The sequence below is a fragment of the Mus caroli genome, unplaced genomic scaffold (genome assembly GCF_978045245.1).
Source record: "Mus caroli unplaced genomic scaffold, Mus_caroli_1 scaffold_15, whole genome shotgun sequence".
Lineage (NCBI taxonomy): Eukaryota > Metazoa > Chordata > Mammalia > Rodentia > Muridae > Mus > Mus caroli.
The window spans coordinates 77,495,682-77,508,138 of record NW_028227270.1 but is presented as its reverse complement, the minus strand read 5'-3'; the positions used below and the strand labels follow the sequence as shown (position 1 = coordinate 77,508,138).

At 44.5% G+C, this 12,457-nt stretch overlaps 1 protein-coding gene across 11 annotated transcripts in view; it reads left to right on the top strand.

The window, feature by feature from the left end:
- Rnf182 (ring finger protein 182) overlaps positions 1–12,188 on the top strand; it is a 64,291-nt gene extending 52,103 nt beyond the window's left edge. For 10 of the 11 annotated variants that reach the window (XM_085831136.1, XM_085831140.1, XM_085831137.1 and 7 more), the window contains one exon: positions 9,029–12,188. In XM_085831136.1, the coding sequence (XP_085687262.1) occupies positions 9,238–9,981 (744 nt within the window). In that variant the 5' untranslated portion in view covers positions 9,029–9,237 and the 3' untranslated portion in view covers positions 9,982–12,188. Of the gene's footprint in view, positions 1–1,343; positions 3,691–9,028 lie in introns of those variants that run through there. The other variant, XM_085831143.1, reaches the window with a different exon arrangement.
- The last annotated feature ends 269 nt before the right edge of the window (positions 12,189–12,457 follow it).

Here is a 12,457-nt window from a genome sequence, read left to right as displayed (position 1 = left end):
TGTTACCCATTGCTAAGTGAAGGGAAAGTTACCTTGGCTGGACAGAAACTGACTTTGGGTTAGTTTGGAAATGGGTTAACATATTGTGGCTATCTGTTGTTATAAAACACACACCATTGAAAGTAGAATGGCTAAGAGCAACCGGAATGTCATCCTTCACTCTTGAGTTAGCATGTTACAGCAGCGGAGGAGTTTAAGCACATCTGTCTCAGGGCCACTCATTTAAATGAGGTGGTCGGCCCAGGGGTGACAGCAGTGCTGGATGGTCTATGGTGGCCTTGTTCTCTTGGTGTTGCTGCTGGATTTTGTTTGGGCTTCTGTTGCTTCTGATCTTCAGGAATCTGACCTGGGCTTCTTCCATGGTGTCCTCAAGGCTGTAAGAGATGAGAGCACAAGTGCGGGGCACCTCACGGTCAGGCTTCTGAACTCCCACAGGCCTGCTTTACTTTCATGTTGTTGGTCAGAAGGAAGCCTGTGGTGGTTTGAATAAGGTTTGACTCCCATAGATTCATGGATTTCAATGCTTACCATTAGAGGTGTGGCCTTGTTGGAGAAAGTATGAAACTGGGATTTGAGGTCAAATATAGGTTTAAGCTCCATTCTACCAGTGTGGAATCCAGTCTCCTCTTGGCTTCCTTTGGATCAAGATGTAGAACTCTTGGCTCCTCCAGCACCATATTTGCCTGCATGCTGCCATGGTTCCCACCATGATGATAATGGACTAAACCTCTGAAACTGTCACCCAGCCCTAATTAAATGTATGCCTTTATAAAAGTTCATTGGTCATGGTGTCTGTTCACAGCAATAAAACCCTAAGATAAAACCCCGTGCCTGTTGATTAAAAGATGAGAAAACAGGTTCCTCCACCTGATGGTGACTTCAAAGAAAACTATATTGTAGAGAGTGTTTGTCAACACTGTGGAGAATTGCTGTGAAGAATTTTCAGGATAAGGTTGGGGGTAAATACAATTAGGCAAAGTGATTTATCTACTGTGGAGTCCTTTAGACTTTGGCATAGAAGAGTTACATAATGGAAATCTAGGAAAGAAGCTCCAAATAAAAAAGATTCGTGTGTGTGTGTGTGCATGTGTGCATGTGTGTGCGCGTGTGCATGTGTGTGCATGTGTGTGCATATGTGTGTGATTGTGTGTTTGTTCATATGTGTGTGTGATTGTGTGTGTGCGTATGTGTGTGTGTGCATCTGTGTGTGTATGTGCATGTGTGTACACGTGTGTGCATGTGTGTGCTTGTGTGCATGTGTGTGCATGTGTGTTTGTTCATATGTGTGTGTGATTGTGTGTGTGTATGTGCATGTGTGTGCATGTGTGTGTGTGTGTGCACATATGTGTGGGGGGGCATGTAGAAACCAGAGGACATTCTAGGCTTCTATTCTGCTGTTTGTAACAGGGTCTCATTGAACATGAACCTGGGGTTCACCAGTTCAGCTTGGATGAACTTGCTCGAAAGGCCCAGGGATTCTATCCCCGTCTCCACACCTCGAGGGCTGAGATTACAGGCACGGTTGCTGAATTTGGCTTTTACAAGGTCAGGTACAGTGGACCTGACCTCAGCCTTCATGCTTACATGCTGTCTTCCGCCCTGCAAACAGTCCAAATTCTAAAAACTATATACATTTTTTAAAAAGGAAAAACATGCAGAATTTGTACCTGTGTTTGAATTTAGCTGCTAGATAGTAATATAACTATTTGAATTGCAGTGTAAAACTTGAAAAGAATATTATTTAAGAAAGATTCCATAGGGCTGGAGGAATGGCTTAGAGGTTAAGAGCACTGGCTGCTCTTCTGTAGAACCCGGGTTCTATTCCCAGCACCCACATGGCAGCTCACCGCTGTCTTTAACTCTAACTCCAGGAGTTCCAACACCTTCACACAGATATATATGCAGGCAAAAGACCAATGCACATAACATAAAAATAAATGAATCAATGTTCTCTACAAATTCAGTTTTTATCACAGTTTACCATATGAATCAATACTTGTCGCAGGAATTATAGTTGGCAAGGGATCTGGGAGCCAGCAGCTGAAGCAGCTTGCCATCCTGCCCTCGCCCATGTCTGCCTCTCCTCACCTAAGCCTATCATGGAGTTAGAGCTCTAAATTCAGGGGCAACCACAAGCTGTGTAAGAGCTGAAGGTAAAGAGCACAGATGATGGCTTTCCTTCTGGGCCAGGCTGGCACTAAAGATAGAGCCTAACGTTCCACAGGGGAACAGGAATATGACCCTGGAGGATGGAAGGCTGAATTGAAAATTCTCCTCCTCCTCCTCTTCCTCCTCTTTCCTTCCTCTACTCCCTCCTCTTCCTCCTTCTCTTTCTGTGTCTATCTTTCTGTCTGTGTCTTTTTCTCTCTGTGTTTCTGTCTCTCTGTGTTTCTGTCTGTCTCTGTCTGTCTGTCTCCCCCACCCCCTCTTTGTATTCTCTCTGTAAAAGGCCGGCGTGTCACACACATCTGGGCTGCATTCTTCCTGTCTCCCAGGCTTTGGAGAAGTGTAGGCTTTGATTTTCCAAACCCCATTTTTAATATGGTTCATACATGTTTTAACCTCTCCTCTAGCCTACCACCTACACCAGAAGTAGTGGAAAAGAAAGGTTATTAGGATATGGGGAAGTGGACCTGTTTAGAAATTGTTCTTTGGAGGAAATCCAATCTGCCTTGTCAGGATATATACCAGCAGTCCAGTTCAGTAATGGCAGGATAGCGAACACAAATCAGCAGTAATGGCATGATCCAGCAGAAACAGCCAGGCCTCCGCTGAATCAGCATGAGTCAGCAGGAACAACCAGGATCAATAGGAATGCCAGAAGAAGTTCTCTGCTGTGCCTCTCTCAATGAAGTGAAGATCAGTGAAGATAAAAATGTGAGACCAACAAAGGGTTGCAAAGCTAGCTATGCAAGCCCTTGTCACTACCTGTTGAGTCCTATTTATACTCCCTCCAAATATCACGTGTCATCACTTGGGCCTTGCCTCAGCAAGACACCAAGTGAATCTGTCTTAGCAAAACTCCATGTGCATCTTCATCAGCTGACATCACTCTGCCAATCTGCCTAAGTCCATGGAAGTGGCAAGAAGCTGTCTGAGTCCATGGAAGTGGCAAGAAGCTGCCAGAACACAGCCAGAAGGTTTTTGGTGCATTTCTTTCTGTGAAGTCATAACAAACGATGACCATTAAGGAATGACAAGGTGCACCCATACCATCCAACGTTGTCCATTGGATTCTTCCTAACATCATGTATGTTTTTACATGTTTGCTTTAGCAAAACATTCTTCCACCTGTGTTCACTTCAGGAAAACACTCCTTCATGTGTCTGCCCCAGCAAAACACCATCCGACACAACTGACTGTCCAAAGAAACCACGATTTTCCACTTCAGAGAAGGAAGGTTCTCTCCTGTTCCTTGGCTGTACCCCACAGCTGTACCAGTATCCCCATGGTCCCCAGGGGTGGATCCCAGTTTTGACTACTCACAGGACTGCAGGCACATGGGTCCTACAGGAGTCACATCAGGACCCCAGTCATGTAAGAATGAGCATGATGCTACTGCAGCCAAAGGAGAGGCAGTCTACAAGAATGGCTAGAGTCACGCTTCACAGCACAGAGTGGCAGCTGCTGACAGGCAAGAAGAGTGAGCACATAGGAGATTTAAAAGCAGCCCAGAAAGACATCCAGGTGGTGAGCTGTGTGACTTGCCCACCAGGCAATCCAGTCACTGAGTTGCAGAACATGGTGATTGTTCCCGAGAGAACTGATAGTCTAGTTGTTCAAGTGAAGTGATCCGAAACACAGAACCAAAATATAAAGGGAAGGGGGTTCCTGAGGAAATGTTCAGCTAGGAACTAGAACATGTGTGTAACTCGAGAGCCGCAGGAAGTGATCAGACAAATACAAGAAACACATTCTCAGAGGTCACTCGAGGCACCTATGTATGTGTTGGAGCTCTCGAATGCCAATAGAGCAGAATCTAAGCTGCTTCCAGCCAGAGCAAGTGACCTTCTGTGAAGAAGTATTGGCTAGCTGTGGGTGTCTTCTCCACAGCATTGGAGACTGGAGCTGGAGGAGTGATAGAGGAGTAGTGGTAGACAGAGGAGAGAAGCAGCAGCTGCACATGCTGCATATGATGCACACTGCACGTGCTGGACACTGCACAATGCAAACTGCACATGCTGCATATGATGCACATGCAGTGTGCAGCACGTGCAGTGTGCAGCATGTGCAGTGTCCAGCATGTGCAGTGCACATGCACACTGCACTGCTGGACACTGCACTGCTGGACACTGCACATGCTGCACACTGCACATGCTGCATAATGCATGTGCTGGACATTACATGTGCTGGACATTGCATGTGCTGGACACTGCACGTGCTGGACACTGCATGGGGCACACACTGCACATACTGCACACTGCACATGTTACACTATACACTCTGTACACACTGTGCATGCTGCACACACTGCACATGCTGCAAACACTACACATGCAGCCTATACTGCACATGCTGGACACTACATGTGGCACACACTGCACATGCTGCACATTGCACATGTTACACACGCTGTATATGTTGTACATACTGTACACACTGTACACTTCACATGCTGCAAATACTGCACATGCTACACACTGCAAACTCCACAAGCTGCAAACACTGTACATGCTACACACTGCATGTGCTGCACATGCTGCACATGCTGCAAATACCACACATGTGGCATACACTGCACATGCTTCACATTGCACATGTTACACATACATGCTGTACACTGTACATGCTACTCACTGCACATGCTGCATACACCACACATGTGGCATACACTGCACATGTGCTACACTGCATGTGCTGCACACACTGCTCACTCTACACATTGTGCATGCCGTACATGCTGTACACACTGTATATGTTGCACATGCTGCACACCACATGCTGCACACACTGTACACACTGTACATGTTGCATGCAATGCTGCACACAGCCAGCTGTTCCCCTCCCGGGATTACCAGTTTTTGTGTAAGAATGTAGGCATCTTGTTACTTACTTTATGACAAAAATATCCAAGAACAGAATACCAAGGAATGGCTTGTTCCCCAGAACTATAGCCCTCACAGTAAGGGAAGATATCAGCAAGGAAATTACAGGCTCCACTGAGGTTTGAACTCAGACCACTGAATCCAAAGTCCAGAGTGCTAACCATTACACTGCAGGGTCATATCTAGGATCTTATTTTGGTAATTTATTTTTTTGAAACTTTATATATGAACACTGCATCTATGTCCCTCTCATCTCTCCCTCTCCTTTCAACTTCTTTCATGTCCTCCTACCTCCCAAACTTATGATCTTGTCTTTTAAAAAGTAGTGTTACATGTATACGTGTGTGTGTGTGTGTGTACACAAGTAAATGAAGAAAAGTAACACATTTTATTTATTTATTTTTATTTTGAGACAGTATGACTGAGTTAAAAAGCACATGCCAAAGTGGTCTTGGCAGTGCCAGCGTGTGATTCCAGCAGCGTGGGCAGAATTGTGAGCGTAAGGCTGGTCTGGCTACGGAGCAAGTTAAAGGGAAGTTTGAATAACCTCATGGAATCCTGGGTCAAAATAGAGTGTTTTAAAAAGTGGGGCCAGGGCAGTAGCTCAGCATAGAGCATTTGTCCAGCATGTGAAGGCCTTAGGTCACACACACACACACACACACTCATGTACACACACTCACAATACTCTCTCATAATCTCTCACATACATACAACACTCACACACAGGCACACGCACATTCACATATGTACACATTCACAAACACACACATGCTATCTCACATATTCTCACAAATGTACACACACACACAGGCACACACACATACTCTCTCTGTCTCTCTGTGTATCTCTCTGTGTGTCTGTCTCTGTCTGTCTGTCTGTCTGTCTGTCTCTCTCTCTCTCTCTCTCACACACACACACACACACATACTTGAAATAAATTGATCAAAGTTGAATACAGTAGGCTAGACAGTGATCCCAGATAAATGGAGCCAGTGGAATGAGCAATGCAGAGTAGATGAGGCAGAGCTTGAGATAAAGTAGTTGATGGGTTAAAGAATGATATTCTCAAGGGTAAAGAGGAAGAGTAGAGGAAGAAGGCAAGTGAAACTTTTACATAAAGAAATATACCATGGCATCTGTAAAGCAAAGCTGTTAGAGATATAAAATATGATCCTGCCAGACATTTTAATATACCCTGTCTACTTGCCTCTAAAATCTCCTATCCACTGTGAAGATGATAAGCAATAGATACAAAGTTATGTTTAATACCTATGCCGAGCCTGATGTCTCTTGAATATAGAACATTTGTTTCTGGAAGTCTTAGAAAATTTAAGCACACACTTGGCTACACAGAACAGTATATTCAAAGGGGAAGAGTTCTTTGGAGCTCTCTTCTCTGATCATAATCCATTAATAGAAATAAATAAAAGAAGGTGATGAAAGGTTTTTACTGCTTATAAGTGAAATAACTGAAATAATCTCCGTATCAAAGGATAAATCAAAAGTCAAATGAGCCAGGCATGGTGGGGCACACCTTTAATTCCAGCACTGGGGAGACAGTGATGGGTGGATCTTGGTGAGTTGGACGCTAGCCTGGTCTACATAGTGAGTTTGGAACCCTGACCACACAGAGCACCAGCAGTAGGAAGCTCAAATGTCAGGCTATCTAAAAGCCCACAACAGGCTCTAGAAAGTGAAAGCTGTAGACAGTGGGAAGTCGCCACCTCGGCACGCCTTAAAATGACCACAGACTAATTTTAGCATGAAATGAGAAAAAGAAATGGCAACCCACACTAAGGTAAATTAGAGGAGACAGTGCAGCAAAAAGCTGAAGTGAGGGAAACAAACCCAACAAGACAGGGACCCTATGTAGCTCTCAGATCGGCAAGATGCAGCCAGTGTAAGTCTGTGTGCTCAATAAGAAAAGGGACAACGTAAGCAAGTGTAAATGAGGAAGGGACCTGTTTGAAGGTGCTGGGGTCAACAGGAAGACAGTGAAGACAATCTGTTCAACTACTGGACAAAGACTTTGCAAACCCAGACGAACTAGCCCTTTTCTTTTCTTTTCTTTTCTTTTCTTTTCTTTTCTTTTCTTTTCTTTTCTTTTCTTTTCTTTTCTTAAAAATCAGATATGTGTCCAAAATTGACCCAAGAAGAAACCAAAAATTTGAATTGGATTGTCACCATATTACAGGTGGGAAAGCGATTAGAGAGCCAGCTCTGATGATGGCAAAGGCAGGCTATGGGAAGGCGGCCAAGTTCCATGTAACTTCTCAAGAGCACAGTTTACTATTGCTCACACCAGTTCAGAAGCCTCAAAGCTCCTGGTTCGTTTAAAGGATAAACACATTTGATCCCCAAACTCCATGCTAGACAGAAAAAAATCCTAGAGGCCAATTTTGAACAGAGATGAAAAAGGCTATCTGTAATTTTTGGCTCATCACCAGAGCCCATTGATTGGCCCTGCCACAAGCACACTGCTTGCTACTGACGCCTACTGTACAGTCCTGTAGAATAGGAAGTCACTTGAGAATTAGGAAAATTCATAACTAAGAAAAATGGCAGTATGTGCTTTTGATTTTGAAAGCTGCACGAGTTTAATTAGCTCTCCATTGCCCCTTCCCGTAAGGGCGGTACGATCCATAGCACGTTTTGAATTGCAGACAGTTGCTGTCTCGCCCCAGAAATGGTGTGACAGCCTTCTGCTATGTTGCTCTGAGGGGTGTGCTCAGAAATTCAAATCCATTTCCAGACTTTCCAAGCACAGTGCAACTCAAGGCAGATCTACTCCCCAAGTATCACATATTAAAGCTAAGGTGACTGTTTTGGTGATTTTCCACACCGCTGTTCTCTTTTACAGATGCTCACTACAGGTGACCCACTGTGCATGTGAGTAAGCCTTCTGCCCTTTGTCCATAGGTCAGTAATGTCACTGTTGCTAACGTAGGCCTGCAGATTGCACTGTGCCTTCTGCTTACCCTAGACCCTGAGAATTTACATGACACACAGTAGGTGTGATGGTGAATAGTGAGTATTTCCTGATATCTACCTATGAATGACTTTCTGTGTTTATGGTGTGTGTGTGTGTATGTGTGTGTGTGATAGTATGCATTTTCCATGCTCATTTCTCTCTCTTAGGATTTGGATGTGTTTAGAGTGCCTATATTAGAAGTTTGCATTTTTATCCTACTTTGTATAGACATGTATGCACAAGACTGTCATTGAAACGAAAATCTAGTCAAACAGGAAGGGCATTTGCAAAACAGATAGAGAAGTGGAAACCATCTGTTTCACTTGCCAACACTCTTATCTCCAGCAAACCGCTTCCTGAGAACATGTCCTTAATGCTCATCCTTACAACTTTCCTTGGGAAGCTGGGCGTGGTGAGGCTTGTGGGGCTTGGCCCCCAATCTCAGCACTGTTGAGCCTGAGCCATGGGCTTGCTGAATTCAATGTCAGCTTGAGCCATGAAGTGAGCTTGGGACCAGCCTAGGCTATATAGTAAGACTGTCACAGACAGACAGACAGGCAGGCAGACAGACAGACAGACAAGTAAGCAATAGTAGGAAGATTCTTCGGTGTGCACCTCGGAAAGTACTTAGCTGTTTTTTTTTATAATGGTCCTGTGACTGAGTCCCATGTTTCAAAGAGATCAACCTTTGGTACAAATTTCAAAGAGATAATCTGTCCTAGCTACCGTAGACACAGCTGTAGAGTGCATGGTACTGAGGTGTACCTCAGTGCACTTCACACATATTAGGACTAAGTTCTGTCTTTTGATGTTTGTAGATTGAAGCATTGACACCTTTCTGTCCCAGGGCCAGAAAGAGGAAGGGATTTAATCTGTTAGGTCTATTGCTCCTGATCCTTGGAGCTCAGAAAACGCCACGAAGCAGTTCTCAGAAACACCTTTTCAGTGATCTGTTTGCTCTATTCCAATCACTGTTTTGTTTTTTGTTTTTTGTTTTTTTTCTTTGCAGATCCTTCAGCTGCCCTTTTAAAATACCTGTCAGAGACGGCACCAAGCAGGAGCTGAAAATGTTCAAAAGACTTCTGGATTCTCTCCCGTCTTTTTCAGCCCTCCCAGTCTCCTTGCCTGACTCAGATGATGTGATGTTCAGAGGGATCCCTTAATCCAAGTCACTGCTTAGCCAGGCGTACCTACAAAGGATTGCATCTATAACTCAAGATGGCCAGCCAGCCGCTGGAAGAGCCTGCGGAGTCTCAGGTCTCAGATGAGCTTGAGTGTAAGATCTGTTACAATCGGTACAACCTGAAGCAGAGGAAGCCCAAGGTTCTGGAGTGTTGTCACAGGGTCTGCGCCAAATGCCTCTACAAGATCATAGACTTTGGGGACTCTCCCCAGGGTGTCATCGTCTGTCCCTTCTGCAGGTTTGAGACGTGTCTGCCGGATGACGAAGTCAGCAGCCTGCCGGATGACAACAACATCCTTGTAAACTTGACCTGTGGGGGCAAAGGGAAGAAATGCCTGCCTGAGAACCCCACCGAGCTGCTGCTCACTCCCAAGAGGCTGGCTTCCCTTGTCAGCCCTTCCCACACATCCTCTAATTGCTTGGTTATAACCATCATGGAGGTGCAGAGAGAGAGCTCTCCATCTCTCAGCTCCACCCCCGTGGTAGAATTCTACAGGCCAGCCAGTTTTGACTCTGTCACCACCGTGTCCCATAACTGGACGGTGTGGAACTGTACCTCCTTGCTGTTTCAGACGTCCATCCGGGTGTTAGTGTGGTTGCTGGGTTTGCTGTACTTCAGCTCCTTGCCCTTAGGGATCTACTTACTGGTGTCTAAGAAAGTCACCCTGGGGGTGGTCTTTGTTAGCCTTGTCCCCTCTAGCCTTGTCATCCTGATGGTGTATGGTTTTTGCCAATGCGTTTGTCATGAATTTCTAGACTGTATGGCACTTCCTTCTTAATCAATATGCAACATAGGAAACTCAGCACATATGGCTACGTTCAAATGATGTATGAATGATTCTGCTTTCTTTTGTATTCTCTACGATTAGTGTCTACAGCCTCAACAAAGCCCTTCGCCATATGTCTGTGGTCCGTTTTCCCATCCAGATTTTTGGCTTGATGGGTTTTCCTGGATTCTGAAGATTAAAAATAAAAAATAAAAATAAAAAAAAGAGAAAAGTTTACTTCTATCTAGGGGCTAGCCAAGAGGCAAAGCTATGTATACATAGCTTTCCTGGAGCCCCGATAGCTGTGAGATAGCCCAGAACAAAGGCATAGATAGGCCCAGGGAGTGCTTTCAGACAGGTACCAGATAAGGCTTGTTAAGCTGTGGCAGGTTCTTCGTGCCTCGGTGGGGATGCATGGAGTCCTCCTTGAAGTTAGGTGTATCCCATGATGGTGGGTAGATGTCAGAGGCAAGCTACTCTAAAACACGTGGGAGCGTCCCTCATTTTCCTGGCGCTGTAGCCCCTCATCATCTTCAGGTGCTTTCTCTCTTGAGGTAACGCTTCTCTGAAGTCCGCTGCCTCTTCTCAGATTCCTTCTGCTTCTGTGCAGTCCCCGCCCCCAACCCCAGGGTCCCCCAATCTCATCTTCCTGGGTTGTTCCTGCAGGCTTCCTGTTTTAGCAGGGTGGTCGCAGACATAGCTGAGAAGTTTGCACAGAGTTAGACTTCATGCCAGGACATGGCTATTTATCTTCCACCCAGGCCTTCCTTTTCCCCCACATGCATTTTTCTCCCAGGCTTCTCTGGAAAGATCCGAGCTGTTTTTGCATGTGGACATATTCACTGGAATGATTCCTTAAAGCATGAAAATGCTTTGTTTGGTTAAAAAGTTTTGTTTGATTTCTAACCCCAGTCCTCAGCCAGCCTCACCCCTTATCCTGAACAAAGTTCCATTTAAATTTGTTGCTATCAGCTTATGAAGGTTTCTTCTCACCGTTGTTATAGAAGTTTGGGCAGGGCTGACTTTGCTGAGTCCTGCACTGCTGTGGGGAACCTGTAATAGGAAGACCCCAGCAACAGGCCACCAGCTACCCTGGCGCCAGGCACTGAGAACCCAAGTGTTCTGCTGAGTGGTACCGGGGTTCACGGGAAGGCACAGTGAAGCCACGCCAAGCTGACGCCCTGCTTGAGGTGGAGTGGAGGTGGTTAAGTGTAGCTCACTCACGGCTGCTTGCTGTTCAGTCAGCTTGGGGATAGACTTGAGTCCTTAATTTATTTTCTGTAAAGGTATAAGCTTCGTGGCTTCGGAATGGACTTCTTTTCATGAGGTGGGGGTGGGGCGGGGGTGATGGTGAATGTATATATTTATGGGGATAAGTTGCCTAGCAGGTTTTAGGTGGGGGAATAGAATGTTCACAGAATGTTTGCTTGGCAAAAAGAGGTAAGAGTGCTTTTTTTTTTTTTTTTTTAGTCTCTGAGACTTATGACTGATGACTTAACAATACAATGCCCATAATGCTTAGCAGACAGTTTTACCAAGATTTTGCTAACTCATTTGTGGTGAAATATTTGTTGTGTGACCCAGTTGCAGGGGGCCAGTTCTAACCTCCCCACTGAGGGAAAATGGATACTTATCTAGAATAGGCGTTTTGTTCTAGTTCTATAACTACTGACTTTGAGAACATGTATGTCTAAGGTACACATAAGGAGAAAGTATATGTGGGATGTGGTCCAGTGAAATTTCAACCCCAACTTAGAGCTAAATACATTTATGATTCCAGAAACCCTAGTTTTAGGCAGCGTTGTGGATGCGGTTTCCAGAATTCCATTTGTTCTTTGAGTAAATACAATATTTAAGAGGTTTTGTGGTTTGGATTTATATATTTATAAGGTTTCATTTTTAAAGATGCTCATTTTGTCTGAACTGTGACACACTGAGTGAGCTGGCGAGCGACCGCAGGAAGAGATTTCCAGAAGGCTCCGGACCAGCTCTGTGTTTTGCTATTTTGTGTGATGTCTGCAGTGCTGAAGTTGTTTCTGTATGTGTAATATTCTTCTTAATGCCAGTGTGTTGATTTGGTTTTGAAAGAGTTTTAAATGTATGACAACAACAACAACACAAAACAACACAACTCTCCATGCTGTTGAATGGAAAGTGTAATCCTTTAATGTAATCTCTATGCTAATGTTTTCTTGTCTATTAAATTTTATTATTTCTAAATGAGATGCATGGTTTCCCTGATTTATGGTTGAGATGCCGTCATCACTTTAGATAGTCACCAATGTGCACTTTCGTTCAGCCAAGGCTTTTTATCATCCATGTGGAGATTTTAGAAGCACCTACAAAGCTAACCTCAGCTATTGCATGTCTACAAAGGCTCTTTTTTTTTTTCCAAGTTGAGTAGATGATGAAATAAGAGTGTTATCTTTATAAATGAAATGTTTTATTTGCTTTGATTTGATTAACTTTCAAGATAGAATAACAAAAT